The 20,279-nt window shown below is 36.4% G+C and overlaps 1 protein-coding gene across 1 annotated transcript; it reads right to left on the bottom strand.

Moving 5' to 3' along the window:
* Window positions 1-7,849: 7,849 nt before the first annotated feature.
* LOC121212130 (probable LRR receptor-like serine/threonine-protein kinase At3g47570) lies at window positions 7,850-13,079 on the bottom strand. Its single transcript, XM_041084367.1, has 3 exons — window positions 12,963-13,079; window positions 8,556-11,031; window positions 7,850-8,483 (listed from the first exon to the last, which is right to left on the bottom strand). Exons 1-3 carry the CDS (start codon window positions 13,077-13,079, stop codon window positions 8,092-8,094), a joined length of 2,985 nt encoding a protein of 994 aa, XP_040940301.1. The 3' UTR covers window positions 7,850-8,091.
* Window positions 13,080-20,279: the final 7,200 nt, after the last annotated feature.

Raw genomic sequence — 20,279 nt, 5'->3', positions numbered from 1 at the left:
TGGTGAGAAGGGAAAGGCCTCCGATTGACTGAATTAGAAAGCAAGAAGCTAAAGAGTTCTGAGCTAACATTGATGATGATCTGGAAAGAGCAGAGTTTTGGCTCGAGAACACCATCCGAGTGTTTGATGAGTTATCATGCATACTGGAGGAGTGCATAAAGTGCGTGGTATCGTTTCTAAGAGATTCCGCTTACCAGTGGTGGAATACTCTCGTGTCGATTGTGCTGAGGGAAAAAGTGACTTGGGAGTTTTTCCAAGAGGAATTTCACAAGAAGTATATCAGTCAAAGGTTTATGGATAAAAAAAAGGAAGGAGTTCCTCGAGTTGAAACAGGGTAAAATGACAGTTACCAAGTATGAGCGTGAGTTTGTGAGGCTTAGCAAATATGCTCGGGAATGTGTATCTACCGAAGCCATCATGTGTAAAATATTTGAGGACGGGTTGAACGAAGACATCCAATTATTGGTTGGCATATTCGAGTTGAAAGAGTTTGTAGTCTTGGTCAAAAAAGCATGCAAGGTCGAAGAATTGGCCAAAGAAAAGTGGAAAGCTGATTTGGTGTCTCGAGACTTGAAGAAGCGGTAATTGAGCAAATCCTTTCAATCTTCATCTAAGAAGTCGAGAGAGTTTACTACTTGATCTAATGCCTCTGCTGGGTATTCAAGCAAGAATAGGAGTAAACAGTACACGGTTTCGAAAGCTCAGACTACCTCAATTTCCAGTGTTGGGAATGGTCGACCTAGTAGATCAGGATGTCCCTAATGTGGGAGACGCCACTTTAGTTAGCGTCAAGGGAATGATAGAACTTGTTTTAAGTGTGGTTCCCCTGATCACTTTGTTAGGGACTGCCCCAAGAGGACGGAAAGAAGAAATCTCCAATGAACAAGGTCAGATAGTACTGCTAATAAGGGAAAACCTCAGAGGAATCTGAGTAGTGGGACGAGTAGTAAAGGTGCACCTAGAGAGTCTGTTGTGAGACCCGAGGGCAGGACACCTGCGAGGACCTATGCCATTCGCGCTCATGAAGAGGTCTCGTCTCCTGATGCAATTACGGGTACATTTTCTATTTATAAAATTCCTGTTGTTACTTTGATTGATCCGGGGTCTACCCATTTGTATATTTGTATGAAGTTGGTGTTTGGTATGAACTTGTTTGTCAAACCCGTTAGGCAAGTATGCGTTAGTTGATAAAGTGTATAAAAATTGCCCTTTAATGATTAGATGTCACTGTTTCTTAGCTAATCTTATACTATTACCATTCGATGAATTTGATGTAATTCTTGGTATGGATTGGTTGACCACTCATGATATGATCGTGAATTGTGGAAGAAAGTTTATCTAACTGAAATGTGATAATGGTAATTTTCTTTGGGTTGAACCAGATGAATTAAATGGCATACCTGCAGTGATTTCTTCTATGTCTGCTCAGAGATGTCTAAGAAAGGGGTACGAAGCTTACCTCACCTTTATGCTAAACACTAAAGAGTCTGAGTTAAAGATTGAGTCGGTACTAGTAATATGTGAATATCTAGATGTGTTCCCGAAAGAATTGTCGGGGTTACCTCCTATTAGGGAAGTAGAGTTTGGCATTGATTTGACTCTTGGTACTACGCCTATTTCGATTGCTCCATATAGGATGGCTCTAACGGAATTGAAGGAGTTGAAAATTCAATTACAAGAGTTGACCGACTAGGGTTTTGCGCAGCCGAGCTTTTCACCTTGGGGTGCTCCCGTACTTTTTGTAAAAAAAAATGATGGTTCGATGAAGCTATGTATAGATTATCGACAGCTCAACAAGGTGATAATAAAGAATAAATATCCTTTTCCAAGGATTGATGATCTATTTGATCAATTGAAGGGAGCCACGGTATTTTCAAAGATAGACCTAAGGTCCGGTTACTATCAATTGCAGGTTAAAGAATCAGATGTGCCTAAGATTGCCTTTAGAACGAGGTATGGTCACTATGAATTCCTCTTTATGCCATTTGGGTTAACAAATGCTCCTGCCATGTTTATGGATTTAATGAATAGGATATTTCGGCCTTATTTGGATAAATTTTTTGTGGTGTTCATTGATGATATTTTGATTTATTCAAGAGATGAGGCAGAGTATGCCGGGCACTTGAAAACTATTTTGCAGACTCTTAGAGACAAACAATTGTATGCCAAGTTCAGTAAAAGTGAATTTTGGCTTTGTGAAGTCAGGTTTTTAGGACATATTATTTCGGGAGATGGTATTAGAGTTGACTCGAGTAAGATTTCAGCCATTTTTGACTGGAAACCATCGAAGAATGTGACAGAGGTTAGAAGATTTTTAGGCTTGGCCGACTATTACAGACTATTTGTTAAAGGATTTTTGATGATTGCCTCTCCAATGACGAGGTTGTTACAAAAGGATATTAAGTTCGAATGGACAGAGAAGTGCCAACAGAGTTTTGAGAAACTGAAAGTGTTGTTGACTAAAGCTCCAGTGTTAGTTCAACCTGAGCCGGTAAAGGAGTTTGTGATCTTCAGTAATGCATCCTTGAATGGTTTGGGATGTGTGCTTATATAGGAAGGCAGAGTGATAGCCTATACATCTAGACAACTGAAACCACATTAGAAAAATTATCTGACACATGATTTAGAGCTAGCCACCATTGTGTTTGCATTAAAAATTTTGAGACTCCAATTGTATGATGAGACTTGCCGAATATTCAACGACCACAAGAGTTTGAAATACCTGAAAACCCAAAAGGATTTAAATCTTAGGCAACGAAGATGGTTAGCGTTGATAAAAGATTATGAGTTAATAATTGATTATCATCCGGAAAAGGTGAATGCCGTTGCCGATGCCCTAAGTAGAAAATCCTTGTTTGCTTTGAGAGCCATGGATGCTCGGTTAGCCTTATCAAATGATGGTGCTATCATAGCGGAGTTGAGAGCTAGGCCGATGTTCCTTCAAGAAATTTTTGAAGCTCAGAGCAATGACAATGAATTGCAAGCCAAGAGAACTCAGTGTGAGTCGGGTTTTGAATCTGATTTTTGAGTTGATTCCGATGGTTGCTTGATGTTTCAAGATAGAATTTATGTTCCTAAAGACACCAAGTTGATTCATAAGATTTTGAATGAGGCACATAACGGTCGTCTGTTAGTACACCCAGGTAGTACTAAAATGTACAATGACTTGAAGAAAATATATTGGTGGGACGGTATGAAGAGAGATATTTTCGATTTTGTTGCGAGATGCTTAATTTGTCAACAAGTAAAAGCTGTGCACCAAGTGCCTTCAAGATTACAACATCCTATCATGGTTCCCGAGTGGAAATGGGACCAAATTACCATAGGTTTTGTATCGGGCTTACATTTGACACCGAATAAGAAATATGCAGTGTGGGTCATTATTGATCGATTGACGAAGTCGGCTCATTTCATCCTGGAACGTGCCTATTACTCGGTTGAGACCATGATATATATGCATGCCTGTGTGAAAATATCGATGATATATATGCATGCCTGTGTGAAAATATCGATGAGAAATTTTACCGATAAGGTGTCCAATTGAGTTATTAGGACTAAATTGCAATAAGTGAAAAACATGTGTTCTAGTTTATTTAAGGGCTTAATTGTGATGAGATTTGAAATTTGAAGTCCTTATTTGGAAATTAGACCATTATATGTCATTATGGACAAAAATGGACATAAAAGGGATAAAATATCAAAGTTATAATGGAAGGGCATTTTGGTCTATTGCTTAATAAAATAATTAAAAGGGAAAAAGAGTCAAAATTTGTGTCCATCTTCATCCTCCTTGGTCGAATTTCACAAGAATCCATAGCTAGGGTTTCTTTCATCTTTCAAGCTCAAAATAAGTGCATCATAGCCCCGTTTTAATGTTCTTTATATTTTTCAAATCCTCGTAGCTCGATTTAGCTATTTCTACCCTTAATTTGAGCTAGGGTTCATGTTCAAAAACATACCATGAATGACATGCTTGTGCTTTGATATCTAATAGAAGAATATGGAGGTTTGAGGCGTGATAAACAACTTTTACTATGTGGTTTTTTGTGAAATTGATAAGAAGAACCTAATTGTAAAAGTTGTAGAAACTATGTGTAAATGTGTGAATAAATGAAAAATGTGGGTTGGTATAAGAGGGAAAATGATTCGGCTAGGCTTGAATAATGAGAAAAACAGGTACTTTTCATTTTACGAGCTTAAGGGAAATTTTATAATTTTGTAAAATCTTAGGGGCAAAATTATAATTTTGCTATATCATGATTTTTGGACTGAAATGAATAACGCGTGTATTAAATAAGCTAAATGTGCTATTATAAATCAAGAGGGACGAGAGATAGACCTTGACCGAGGAAAAGGCAAGGTCGAGGACTAAATCGCAAATTTGCCATATTTTGCACCGAGGTAAGTTGTGTGTAAGTAATTCAAAAACTCCAATATTATGTATTTAATATTTGACATTATATGATGCATGTATGTATGCCTTAATGAAATTGACTTGTGATGATCCAATGGAAATTTAGGGATAGCATCGTGTCTCAGAAGCCCGGGTGACCCAAAGGAATACTTAGGACTTGGATGTCATGACACCGTGCTAAATGTGCCTGTGTAAGACCATGTTTGGGACATGGAATCGGCGATGATATGTGTGCTAGTGTAAGACCATGTCTGGGACATGGCATCGACGATGATATATGTGCCAGTGTAAAACCATGTCTGAGACATGACATTGGCGATGATATGTGTGCCAGTGTAAGACCATGTCTGGGACATGGCATCGACAATGATATGTGTGCCAGTGTAAGATCATGTCTGGGACATGGCATCGATGATGATATGTGTGCCCGTGTAAGACCATGTCTGGGACATGGCATTGGTACTTTATTTGGTGTATGAAAATCTCGAGTGTCCTTTAGTATTTCGGTGGTTCAACGGGCCATTCAAGATGTTGGGTTAAGAAATGGAGTGATATGACAAGGAATTTACGGTACAGGTATGTACGTGAACCTCATGAGTATTGGACTCGATTCATGATGGGAAATTTAACATGAGTAGAAAGGAGTAAGATAAGCTTGATGTTTAATGATATTTAATGTCAATTTTGACTACGTTCATGTGTGTAGTATGATATTGTGGTGATAATTGATAATATGTTTAATCCATGAATATTTTAACTTATGTTGTTTATTATTTACATGCAACTTAAGCCTTGTGCTTACCCTTCTCTCATTTCCCTTTTCTTTTAGCATCGTCAAGCCAGCTCGAAGATCGTGGACGTCGGAGCTTGAGTCACACTATCAACAAATCTTTTAGGGTATAATTAGTTTACTACATTCAAGTATGGCATGTATAGGGGACTTAGTATTTTGTTATATGTGACATTTTTTAGCCAAAGTGATGTCTCCTTTTGGTATATTATTTCATTTTGTATATGGCCATGAAATATGGCTCATATTGATTATTGGGTTGAAATCCCTAAATATTGTTACGTGCATGAGATGTGTTATTACTTTTGTGGTGTGTGCCAAATGGTTGATAAAATGTGGAATTTATGCTTTATGGATAAATGATGTCAATTGGTATGGTCGCTATATTAATAACAGTAAAGAAATGTATTGAATGAACTTAACAAGTCATGGAGTCCCAAATTAGGTAAACTTGATATGAATTTACCATGCATGGGTTAAAGCTATGGATGTCTAAGTAACACTTTTATGCCATGTCAACCACTATTAGCATGTGAGTGTGAGTTGGGGTTGTTAAGGGTGACAAGAGGGCTTGGAATATAGCCTCAAAGTTGTCCACATGGTAGACACTCGGGCATGTGTCTAGGCCGTGTGTGACACACGGCCAGCCCCATGGCCGTGTAGTCCGGCCGTGTGTCCCCTGTACCCTAGTTTTACAAGTCAGTATGCACGGTAGTAAACACATGGGTGGAGACATGGCCGTATGTCTCAGCCGTGTGGAGGACACGGCTTTAAGACATGGGCATGTGCCTAGGCCGTGTGAAGTTTGCACCTTAAATGTGAAAATTAAATTTGCCACACGGTCTAGCACACGGGCGTGTGACTTGGCCGTGTGATATTAAATTTATCCTGACGTCATAAACAAAGAGTTACATGGCCTGAGGACACGGGCGTGTCAAGGGCTCACGGGTGTGTCTTTGTGTCCACACGGGCGTGTGACCCTGTTTTAAGAAAAGTTTTCTAAAGTTCACGGTTTAGTCCCGAATTGCCCTCGATGTATGTTTTGGGCCTCGTAGGCCCATATATGGGACGATATGCATGTTTTTGAATAAATTTTAAATTTGAACGAAATTTTATGGCCAGGTTTTACATAGTAATGTATGCTCAAGTCTGGTAATGACTCGTATCCTATCCCGAGATTGGACATGGGTAAGGGGTGTTACATGGGGTTCGTATGCAAATGGGGGTCCGCCTACAAGGGGTTCGTACATGGAAAGGGGGTTATTATACATGGGGTTCACACGCAAAGGATGGGTCGCATGTAATAGTAGGGTTCGCATGTATGAACCTAAAGTTCGCATGAATATTCATATATGTTTATGCACATGTGTTTCGCAGCATGGGGTACACACATAGCAACCTAGGGTTCACAAGTATAATCTAGTTTTCATTTGGTTTTCATACAAGGCTCGCATGAATATATTCAGGGTTCGTAGAGGTAATCCTATATAGTAATGCATGGGGGTTTGCAGTAGGGGGTACGCACACAGCCACACATACGATTGCATTCACGGCTTGCACATACTGGGGGTTCTTCCTGGGTTTGCCTAACGTTAGTTCTCTACTTCCTAATATTTTCAATTATATACTAATATTTAGGTTTAGATCTGACACCTATTTTGAAGACTTAAAAACATTAGATGGAAAGGAGATTGAAGATCTACTTGAGGGATTATTTTGAAGATTTTGTTGATTTGGAAAAGAAAGTGTTTATGGATGTTTTCTTGAAAGCTTGTTAAATGAGATTCTAGGGTTTGTTTTGAAATTGGCTATTTATAATACTTTTTTTTTCTAATTAGTATAGGCTTTAATAATTCATGTAGGACTCGAAATTTTTTTTAACCAAGGACTAGATTAAAAAAATAATTTTGGGTCGGGCTATTTTAAAATTCATCACTTTTGGTGGGGTAAAAACAAAGAGAAACAAACCTTGGTTGAATTCTTATTAAGGGGTTCAAACTTAAGACCTGTATGAAGGCTAAAGTCTTACCACTGAATCAGCAAGCTCATTCTAAATGGTTTGCTATCATAAAATATTTTCAAGGCATACTAATTCCCTTACATTATTTTTAAAGAAAATAAATAACAATCTAAATTTAACCCTATATCTTTTAGACCCATTTTTGGGGAGTGATATTTTAAATATATATTCTAATTTTAAAAAACATAATTTAATATGTTATTTGAGGAGAATCCTAAAAAGGAAATATTGTAAAAATTTAAGTTAAATATAAAACTATACTATAGTGATACTTGTCACAAATCTAATACAAAATTAAACCTAATTATTACCTTATTTGTGTGAAAACGGTATTATATATATGAGGAAAGAAATATAATCAGAATACACTTCAAAAATCAAATTTAACATTTCTCATCATTTTTGCTCAACCTACGAAAAGGACCTCAACTATTGCTTCATATGACTGCGATTTGGTACTGGTTGTCACAAATCAACTTCTTCTGATCATATAACCTTGCCTTCCACCTGTATTTTCGTTTAAGGAAATCAACCAATTGATTGCTAAACAAGCAAGCCTTAATCCCAAGTTAAAAAAGACTCGAGGATTTATGTAACAGAACAAGGTCCCTCCAAGCCCAAACCCCTCTCATTGTCTTTCATTCAAGCCGGTTTTTATTTTATGTAAAAAATGAGGAACAAAACTGGAACGAACAGTCAGAGCTTTTGTTATGGTCACAAGCCTTGGCTCATTTTATTGACTTACTACAGTGGCATATTAGTTTACAAGCTGCAATGGCAGCACCATAATGGATCCAAACATGATCTTCGCTTAGTACTATTATATATGAAAGCATGGTTTGACCTTTACAGATTTTTATATGTGATTCATGCTCTGTTTTTTGCGGGAGGTGAAGGGTTGGTGAGAGTGCTCTTCACCATTTTAAGCTTGCGAAGGGCGTCTCTCATGGTGATCCGTCCATCAGGAGAAACCGAGGTACAAGAGAGTCCCACTCCAATGATTGTTGTTAAACAATCATGGTGTGTCTCTGGGTTTATCGGTTGGCTATCGTACTGCAAATTCTGCAGCAACAATAGCAGTTCAGGATCCAGAATTTGCTGCACTTCGGAAGGGAAAGCCGATTGTGTCCATTTAATTAGATTAAGTTCTCCCACAAAGCTCTCGTGGGTTGGACTCTTTCCTGTAAATAACTCAAGCAACATTACTCCATAGCTGTAAACATCCCCTGCTGTTGATGGCTTCTTTCCAAATCCATACTCTGTACCACAACCCATTCATTAGTTGAATTGAATAGAGGGAAAAAAATATTTAGGCCATTTGTGGCACTAACCTGGAGGTATGTAACCTATAGAACCCTTGAGGACATTCGTGGAGCTAATGGAAGGTTGACTGTTTGATTTCTCCATCAGCAACCTTGCCAACCCAAAATCTCCGACCTTGGCAGTCATGTCTTGGTCCAAAAGAATGTTGCTGGGCTTTAAATCACAGTGCACCACTGGAACTTCACAGTCATGGTGCAAATAATCTAATGCAGAAGCTACATCAATGGCCACATTCAATCTTTCCATGACATTTAACCCATCCCCATCTGCATTCCTTTTGTTTCCTTTAAGCCAGTCTTGGACGCTTCCATTGGCGAGGAACTCATACACCAGGGCCAGGAATTCCACGTTCTTTATGTCCACACTGGAGCATGAAGTGATTAGCTTGACGAGATTGCGGTGCCTTACGTTTCTCAGAGCTTCGCATTCGGCTCGGAAGCTCTTCCAGGATCCGATTCTCGCTACATCAAGGACCTTGATTGCGACATGAACGCCATTAAGGTACCCCTTATAAACTGAGCCAAAGCTCCCTTTTCCAATCAAGTTTCCAGGGTTGAAATTCTCTGTTGCTCTGCGAATCTCATGGTAAGAGATCATCTGATGTTGCTCCTTCAGTTGTTCAGAAGTTCCTGTGGCTTTTGGTTTGCCCCTTTTTATGTGGAACAAGGAAGCCATGATGAAACATAGAGCAAAAGTCGTAATTACAACTATACTAACATAAATCTTGACTAATCTTCCATGGCGACCACGAGTGTTTTTACAAGCCAAGGGCAAGCAAAGCTTTCTGTTGCCTTCCAAATGGACGCTTGAAAGATTCTTGAAAATCCCACCGCTAGGTAAACTTCCTTCCAAGTCATTGAAAGAGAGGTTCAATGATTCAAGGACTTGTAGTTTCTGAAGATCCGTGGGAATGGAGCCTGAAAGTTGGTTTGATGAGAGATCTAACGTTTCCAAGCCTTTCAGTTCCCCAATCGTTCCTGGAATTGGGCCTGATAGCATATTCTCAGCCATGAACAATTTCTCCAAGCTCTTGCAACCTTCAATGGAGCTGGGAATATTACCAGAGAGATGGTTCATAGACAGGTCAATTGCAACAACACTTTCCAGAAGCCCTATTTCTTCTGGTAAAGGTCCATTGAGAGAATTCCTGGAAAAGTTCAACACAGTACTCAAACTAGGGATATTGAGAGTTTCTTTGGGGATGCTTCCATTGAGCCTGTTGTTGGATAAATCCATGGGAAGCAGTTTCTGAAAGTTCTGAAAACTAGAAGGTATTTGACCCACCAGTTGATTTCCAGATAAATCGATTTGGTTTAGCTTTCGTAGATCACCAAGACCGGTTGGAATCCGACTAGAAATCTGATTTCCAGCCAAACCCAGCATTTGCAGTTCCACCAATTTACCCATCTCGGGTGGGATTTCGCCAGAGATGGAATTGTAACTCAAATTAAGCAAAGTCAAGCCACTAAGTTGGGCAATGGACGGCGGTATGTTGCCAGAAATACGATTGCCTCCCATGTACAATTTCGAGAGCACTTCGGAAAGGTTGCCGACGGATTCTGGAATTTCACCCTCTAAAAGATTACCGTCTAAAGCAAGAAACTTTAGACGAGAACTGTTTGTCAAAGAAGTGATGATGAATTCAAGACTATCGTCACCTGTGGTAACAATCTTATTAAACCCAATGTTATACATTTCTAGAAACGGCAGATTTCCCAAACCCGGTGGCACTGTCCCTTGAAGAAGATTGTGTGCCATGCGAATGATTTTTATATTGGTGAGATTGTGCAAAGAGCCTGGGATTCCACCAGTGAATTCATTGAAGCCAAAGTTGAAAACCAAAAGATTAGGGAGTGTAACCCCAACATCATAGGGAAGCCTGCCCCGAAGATGGTTGGAAGCTAAGGCCAAAACAACTAGGGAAGACATGTTGTAGATGGTAGAAGGAACAGTCCCTGTTAGATGATTAATGGTGAGGTCAAGTTCCTTCAAATTTCGAAGATGGCTCAACTCAGTGGGAATTGCTCCAGTAAGATTATTGGTGCCCAAATTCAAGGTCTGGAGTGACGAAATGTTTGCTATAGAAGCTGGAATAGTACCTGTGAAAAGGTTTCGTCCCAAGTTCAAAACTTGAAGCTGGACAAGCTGGTCAAGATCTTCGGGAACAGCTCCAGTAATCTTATTCGTCATCAAATCAAGAGATCTGAGCTCAGTTAATTTTCTTATATTCGATGGAATCACACCATATAAGCTGTTTTGGCTCATATTTAAATCTCTTAAGCGAAAAAGATTCCACATTTGATCAGGCAGTTCACCCGAAAGCTGATTATCTTGAAGTTGAAGGGAACGAAGGAACGAAAGATTCCCAACATGAGGGCTTATGAAGCCTTCAAGATGAAACCCAGAGAGGTTGAGTTCAACCACTCTGGTGTTGTGTTTGTTGCAGACAACTCCAGTCCAGTTACATGGAGATGAGTTTGGGTCCTATTGTGAAAGAGGATTGGGAAACCCCGAAGTTATTATTTGTGACTTGAATGAAAGCAACGGTTCCTTGTCTGTAACAAGGCTTGTGTTTGATTCAATGGAAAGAAATAAGCATTTGACATATAAAATGAAAAGCAGAAATGCAAGTTGCTGGGAAGAAGACGAAGGCATATTTTTGCCAAAGCAATTTGTGTGTACAAGTATGGAAAGGAGATGAAGTTCAAAAACATTGATGCATGGTATTTATAGAATTTCCAATGGTAAACGAGACCATTATTAACCAATTCTTAGTACTTTTTTTTATGGGTTATTTCGGGATTAGATATAATTTTAACACATTTTATATTTGTTAAAATTCGGTCCAGTTATAAATATAGGTTTAAAAGATTGTTTAAATCTGTTCAAATTTATAAATTGTTAATATAAATTAAATTTAGATCTGTCCCTATTTTTTAAAATAAATCTATGTTTTTTTAATTTAATATTTAATAATTTTATAATCATCTTAACATATTTTAATATTTACATTATAAAATTTAACTTTTATGTGCTATAAATTACGTAATATATATAAAAATAACATAATATAAAAAATTTAAAATTTAAAATTTAAAAAGGATTGGTCCGAGCTCAAACTTTGAATGCTCAAGTCCGAACTCATTTCATATTTTAAACAGACTTATTTTTTTTCCAAATCTATTTTCAGATCTAATATTTTTATTTAAACCCTCTTAAATTTCAAATCAACTTTTAACTCATCAACATGTCTAATTATTATCAATTTCAAAATTTTTTTTTGCATAAATAAATATAAATAATTTAAAATATTTATTTTTTTAATATGTAAAAATTATTTTTAATTGATAGCAAGGGTGAGATAAAAATGGAGTAACAATTTGAGTGGCAATCGGGCAGCAATAATAATGAAAACGATGTAGCTAGCGAAAGAATATGGAAAAAAAACTCTAACTTGATAGGCAAGGGAAAGAAAAAAAAAAGTGTAAAAGGAAATACTGGTGGTTAAAGATTACTATTTCTATTATACTTCTAATTATCATAATTATTATATTAATGCTACATATGGATTAATTATATGTATTAATTAAAATAATATTTAATTATTTTATAATTTTTATAATGGTATTTTAAATAAATATTAATTTAATTTTTTTAAATAATTAAAATTTTTATAAAAACAATATATAAACCACTCAAATTTTATTCCAAATATAATTATTTGTATAATATTTTAAATACATTTTATATAGATTTTTAAATTTATATTAGTTTTAAAAAACTATATAATTGAAAAAAAATTATAAATATAAATAGTTTTAAATAATTTAAAAACATCAAGTTAATAGTTTTAAATTTCTATTATTTTTTATTTAAAAATTGTAGTATATTTTTAACATATTTTACTAACGTTTTAAATATTTAAGTAAAATTTCTAATAATTTCAAAAAAAGTTTAAAAGTTGTTTTAAATATGTTTGTTAAAAACTTTTATTTTAAAAATTCTATTACAAATTTAATGTATGAAAATTTTTAAAAATAATTTAATTTTAAATTTTAAATATATTAATTAAAAATATTTTCAAAATATTTACAATGTTAAAATAACTTTTTTAAACGGTTTTAACTTTTGAATTTATTAAAGTATTTATGAAAATATGTAAAATAAAAGAAAACCAAATCCGAAGATGGAACCATTGGGCAATGCAACATTTACAAACATACAATAATGACCCAGCCAAAATGAGCTATCATAATCTAGAAGCATATGAAGGCAACAACCCGAACCTGAACTAGTAATAGCTCCTAAAAAAATTCTAAAAGAATCCTTCTATCTTCGATCTCATTTTCTCTCTCCAGCCTCTCCATCCATCTTCAGCCTCCTACACCAGAAGTGTCTTAGTCAAGTGGTCTCACCCACCTTCGATCTCTTTCCACCGTCGCCATTGCATAACCAGGCATTTCATTTTGCAAGTAAAGTTCTTCTTCGTTCTTCATCCCTTTTGTCGCTAAAGAATGAGCTACTTCATTCATTGTTCTTGGGACATGTTTAAACAGACAATTTTGAAAACACTATTTAGTTGTTGTACGTCTTTGATGTAGGCATTGATTTCCAATCTATCCACCTCACTTCTTTAAATCTTCTTAACCACTAATAATGCATCTCCCTCAATCTCCACCATTGAAAAGCTTAGATCCAGACACATTTGAATTGCCTAAACACATGCAAGAGCTTTTGTCGCAAACGCCATAGGTATGTTGTCCATTATCACTGTTTTAGAACCCAATACCCGCTTATTTGAATCCCTTATAATAGTTCCTGAGCAAGATCTATTTCCTTGTTTGTTGAACGCAACATCAAAATTGATCTTGACATACGACCACTCTTGCGTCCTCCACCTTTTGGCCTTTGACCTCCTGACAGGTATCTTTTTGCTCAACCTATCTAGTTCTCAAAGGTAACTCATGATAAAATCTGCTATGGCTGACCCTATTTTTCACTATCCTTCATGCACCAATTTATTTCTTTCTATTCATATTTCCAATAAAGCACAAGTAAAAATTCGACATCGATTGCAACCAAGCAAAATTTAGTTTTTGCCATATCTCCTTTATCACAGGGCAAGCACGGAATACATACTCTCTGGTCTCTACTTTCTTGGCATATATAGGGCATATTGTTGATCCTACTAGTCTCTTGTAATGTAAATTGTTAAGAGTAGGTAGGAAATTCATAGAAGTTCTCCAGGTAGTAATCTTCAGTTTAAGGGGTAGATTCAGCCCCCAAAGTTTCTTGTAAACATCCATGTATACATTCTAGTTGTAATAAGGAGTAGGATCCATAATACCTTGTAATAGGAGCTTGTATCCACTCCGCACAAAGTATTCCCCTGATGCCTTGCTTCGCCACAAAAGATAGTCATCACGCGGAAACCATGCAAGTGGAATGCAAAAAAAAAATTTACATCGTTTTCATAAAAGGTACTGTTTTATTACTTCTGCTTTCCATTGTTTGGTATTAGAATCAATCAAATTCACCACCACATTGATGTTTGAATTATTAATACCATTCTGTATTTTGTAATCCACAGCTCCTAGCACCCACGCAACCTCCATCACTGGGATTCGAGTCCCTGTCCCTCCCTGTCAGTACAGTCCAGCTTTGAGAAGTCCCTTGGCAGCCCACATATAGGATGATATATTTCCTAATCCTACACTTAAAAAATTAGTATCTGGATAGTATTTAGCTTTCAGTGTACGAGCTAGCAAAAAATTCAAATAATTAATTATTCGACATCCGTAATTAGCAAGTAACGCTAAATTAGATTTTGTTATGTATCTAAAGCCCAGACCCCCATTCTCTTTTAATTTGCATAATTGACTCCACTCACACTAATGAATCCCACGCTTGCCATGACCTTTTTGCCACCAAAAAATTCCCCATTATGCATTCCATTCCCATACAAAGTGATTTGGGTAGTAGAAAACAAGCCATCAAGTTTATTGGAATTTCTTCTAAGATAGCTTTTATAAAAATATATTTTCCCCCTTGCGACAAATGTTTTGTACTCCAATTGTTGATTTTAGTTTTGATGCAATCCTTTAGCGATTGAAAAGTGAATCTCTAACTTAGACTTACTATGTTGGGCAAACCGAGATATTGCTCAAGGTTCGTTGAGCTTTGGACATTAAAGATCTGAGATATTAACCCCCTTACTCAGTTAGAAGTATTTGAACTATAAAAAGCAATCAATTTATCATAATTTACACACTGTCCAAAGCAAGCTTCATACTCCATTAGGATATTTTTAAGAATATGAGCCCTCTATTTGTAGCCTCCCCAAATAAGATACAATCATCAACAACCATTAAATGAGAAATTTAGGGTCCCCTTCGACATACCCTAGTCCCCTCCAACAAGCCTTCTTGCCTTGCCAATCTCATAAGAGACGGGAGACTCTCACTGTATACCAAAAATAGATAAAGTATCTATAGATCTCCTTGTTGTAAACCTCTAGTAGGTCTAAATACCTCTTCACTTTAGCACTAACAATAATTGAGTACGAGACAATACTTATGCAATGCATAATGAACTCCATCAACGAATTTGCAAATCCCATCTGTAACATTATACTCCTTAAGAATGACCATTCTATATGATCGTAAGCTTTACTCATGTCTAGTTTTAATGCCAAAAAAAATTTCCTTTCTATTCATTTTTTCTTAAACTTGTGTAGAATTTTGTAGGCAAGAAGAACGTTGTCTGTGATCAATCAACCTTGCACAAATACACTTTGAGCTTCATCAACACAGCATTCTAAAATTCTTTGAAGAAAACTAGCAACTATCTTTGAAATCATCTTATATAGAACCATACAAAGGCTTATAGGTCTAAAATTTGTTAACTTGAAAGGATGGGCTACTTTCGATATTAACACGATATTAGTAATGTTAAGGGATTCTAGTGACTTACCTTCATTTAGAATTTCTAGGTAGAAAGAGCTAACATCTCGATCAATGATGTGCCAGAATTCCTAAAAGAAAAGTGCTGGATAACCATATGCCCTTAAAGCCAGATAAATTTCATCATCCGTATACTTGGTTTTCAATATCTGATTCATACTATCTGTCATATGTTCACACCAGCTAGAATATGATCCATATCACTAATACCTTTTGTAAATAAAAGGTTCTTAAAAGAATTCTGAGCAATCCCTTCCATATTATGTTCATCTGAGGTCACATTCTCATATTCATTTTGCAAGCCACGAATTTGATTCATGCACCTACATTGGGAAGCAAAATTATGGAAGAAAGTCATTTTTTTATCTCCTATTTGCAACTAATTTGCACCTGCCCTTTACTCCCAATAGACTTTTTTCCTTCTCAATCTCCAGATTAAGGTGCCTTTTGACATCTATTGACTCTACAAGTGTCTCATCATCCCTATCGAAATTGGCCAAATCTTTCAAACTTCTTGTGAGATTTTGCGTAGTCCAACTCGCTTGGCTTTAACGTGCATTGCCCATTCCTACAAATGAATTCTAAGGGACGTTAGCTTCTCCATAACACTTCCCAAACTTGACTCACATATTCGCCTAACTTCCTCATCATAAGAATCCTCCAAGACCCACTAGGACTCAAACATAATTTTTTTTGCCATTTATCTTCCTAATCAATTTGAATAAGGAAAAGACAATTATCTAAAAATGAATATGGTAGATGTCGAATAGAAACACCAGGAAACATAGTCATCTACAATTATCTAAAAAAGAATATGGTAGATGTCGAATAGAAACACCAGGAAACATAGTCATCTAATCAACATTTTCCACTCCTCTATCTAGTCTTTCTCTAATAGTCATTTTCGATAAATTTCCCATTTCCCATGGAAATCATGATCCCGAATACCCATTGTCCACTAATTGCCAATCTTTTAACACCTTACGAAATCCCTCCATATGCCTTTCCTCACTCGACACTCCTCTTACCTTTTCATAAGAGTACAAAATCTCATTTAAATCACCACATACTTTCTATGGCAAATCCTGGTTTCTTTCTAATAGTCTCAGCAGGTTCCAAGTTTACTCTTTATTATGAACATTTGGAGCCCCATAAAAGCCCATCAACCTCCACTTCGAACTTTCCACATTTTTATGAATCTCCATGTCAATATGATTATTTGAATAGTTTCAAACTTGAACCATATAATTTCCATTCCATTCTAGACTTAGTCCATCCCGTGTCCCATCATCTGGAACGTTGATGCCATTTTGAAAACCAGATCTCTTGTGAACTCATTCTATTTGAATTCCATTCAATTTTGTCTTTATAAAGAAAACAAGTTGGGGATAATAAATCTTCAACGTGTGCTGAAGTCTTCAAATAGCCTGTGAGTTTTTCAATCCATGGACATTCCAACATAGGATTTTCATTGAATCCAATCGGCTTACCTATTGGCAGCCATTGATAAATGTTGAATATGAGATGTAGATTGCTCATTATTTGTCTCTAACAAATCCGTAGAGTCAGAAACATTAAAGTCCAAAATATTATACTGAGACCTTTTCATTCCATCCCCATTCCCAATCGGGCTCTCCAGATCTTTCTCTAGATCTGTCCGACCCAATCCTTTAGAAAATCTAACATTATTCAATTCTTCTCGATTTGGAAATCCTTCCAAATTAAATCCCAAGATAGGATTGATACTCATCCATGATTGTCTCTTAATCCTATTCCTAGAATTCATCCCTAAACCTTTTCTGCCTAGATTTGCATCCCAAAAAACCACACCACCTTCCTTTTGAAGCCAAACACTGTTCACGATAGTAGCTTTTCTCAACCGCGCCTTCAGAGACATATCCCATCCAAATTCCATCGCATTTAAACCTTGGCTAAGTTTGACGAGGAAAAAATTATCACTTTGGTCTAAGCAGCCGCATAAAAAACCAAACAGAGTTAACCTTTCATGTCGAAATTTGCATAAGTAGACTTTAATGAAGAGATCATGATTTTCTTCCTTTGCTTCAATGGACTTCTAATATCTAATTGGACTCGTATACGTAGATAATTCTTCAATCCTCTATTTAGTTGTTTCATATTATACTCCAAGAATTCATCAATGAAATTGTTGAATTGTTTTGAAACATTCTCCAAAAAATATCTTGGAGGAAGATCATACACTTGAATCCATAATGTTGAAAAAATCAACGAAACTTACATTAGATATTCATCCTCCACTAATTGATAAATAACCATTAAATTGTTATTAGAAGTCCATGGAGTCCCATTTATCACACTCTCAATATCTATCTTGTTGAGTAATTTTCTGTGTGTACCATTGAAGGAAACATTCTAGTATTTATACATGTTATCACTATTCATTATTTGATTCCATTGTTCATGACTTGACCCATAGGATTGACATTCTGAGCAAAACTTAAACATGTTGGGCACGTGTACAGTTCCAACTTGCATGCTAGATCTTACAGTCCCCTACATGTGAACTCCTTGGGTATATGTGAGTTGGTTTCCCTCGAATATCGTGAACTTCCTTGCCTATCCTCTCACTGTACACCTCGTGCGTATTCATCTAGTGGGGCCTGGCAGAGTCGCGGGTATACGACCTAGATCTTATCTAGGATTCAGGTTAGTAACTATTGTTGTATAACAATCTGGTCCCCTTAGTGGGCCTAAGGTAGATTATAAAGTGGCACTCATTAGTACCATCACTTCGCGTTTATTACAGCTTGTAGAATACACAGTGTCTGTTCTGATCTGATGTTAGCTTTGCCACATGAACAGGTGGATTGTTCTTATGTGTATCTAATCGTTGGTGTCCCTCGTCTATTTGAACCGTTAAGATGTGGGGGGAAGAGACTCCTTTAAAAGGGGGTTTTTTGAAACCCTAAAACTCATGCTCTTAACATCTTTGTAACCAGAATCAGTTAAAGTTTTCTTCAAGGTAAATCTCGGTAACTCCCCATTTTAGGTTTTAAATTTCCTCTATTTTTTTTTCATTTTTCTACTTTGGAGATATGTCGAGAATGAGAGAAGCTCATGGCCAAATAATTGTGAATCAATGTGCCAACCTTCGGCTAAACTGGGGGAAGTTTAATAGGGTGAAAAGTAGGCTCACAGATGGGTTCGATTTCCCTATGGAGTGGTTCGCATCTAAAGGGGATATGTGCTTGTTCAAGTGGACTATTAAGATAGATGGCGGTTGTAACACCCCTAACCTGTATCCGTCACCGGAATAGGTTAAGAGGCATTACCGAACTTGTAACTTAATTCAGAACAATCATTTATCCGATAACATCTTATCTCAGTCAATATCATTCATTCACATTCAATATGTACTTAAATCAAGCATACAAAGTTTTAATCATGTATTCGGAACTAAATCGATAACATATTAAAACTTTGGAAACTTAGAAAAATTTCAACATTTCAAATGTCACACGCCTGTGTGAACAGGCCGTGTGCCTCACACGGTTACCAGACATGCCCGTGTCATAGGCCATGTAAAAACAAGGCATACATACTGACTTGCACCACACGGCCGAGGACACGTCTGTGTGTGGAAAAATTAAGGAGGTTACTGACTTGGGTCACACGGCCGACCACATGCCCATGTGCCAGCCCATGTGTCTAGGCCGTGTCAAACCTGTAGGGTATACTGACTTTAATTCGAAAGGATACCACAGGGGACACACGAACGTGCAGTGTGACCATGTGTCGCGCACGGTTGAGACACACGCCCGTGTCTCTGCTCATATGTACAAAAATAGGCCATTTGTAAAGCCATTTTGCCACCCTAAAAACACAAGCATTCACAAGCAGAAATGACCACATTTTACAACCTAATAAGCAACCAAAATAACCATTTTAATACACATTATTTACCATATCAAAACTAACAATTACATACCTAATATTTATTTAACATCATGCATAATCTATTCATTTAACAAATACATATCAATACCTCACTTGCATATTTTCATTCAAACATCACCTTACCAAAACATACCATAATTGAAAACATAATTCAACCAAAACAAAGTACCAAAATTAGCCAAATCTCATGGTATAATTTATACACAAAACATACCAAGGCCATGATATCAAGCAACATAACTAACATCTTTTAAACTAGCCTATACATGCCATATATTCACAAGTTCAAAATACTAATCGAAAATTGGATAGTGTGAAGTACAACTCTGACTTGTCCAAAACGAGCGAGCTAACGAGCCTCTATAAAACGTAGAAAAAGAAACAGAGTAAGTTTTATAGCTTAGTAAGCTCGTATAATTCAAAAATAACCTTACCATTTATACATAATCAAAGCAATACTTAAAGTGCAATCAATTCAATTTATAAAAACCTAATCACAAGTATTCATCACATTTAGTCATTGTAGAAATATATGAAACCATCCATTAATACAATACTTTACATCATTCCAAATTCAAATATCACATAAAACATTAGCAACATTTATAAACCGTAACTCATCTGTATAACATTATTTGTATGTAACATCCCAAAATAGGGCCTAGTCGAAATAGTAATTTTGGGACCACAAATTTGACATCAAAATATTTATTTTATGATTATTATAAGGCCTAGAATATGAATATATTCATGTGTTAAAGTTTCATGAAGAAATTCTAAGTATAAGATGTCTAATTGGAAATTAGGGACTAAATTGAATAAATTGTAAAACTT

This window comes from Gossypium hirsutum, chromosome A01 (assembly GCF_007990345.1).
Source record: "Gossypium hirsutum isolate 1008001.06 chromosome A01, Gossypium_hirsutum_v2.1, whole genome shotgun sequence".
NCBI lineage: Eukaryota > Viridiplantae > Streptophyta > Magnoliopsida > Malvales > Malvaceae > Gossypium > Gossypium hirsutum.
The sequence above is the reverse complement of the archived record's forward strand: the minus strand, read 5'-3'. Positions and strand labels throughout refer to the sequence as shown.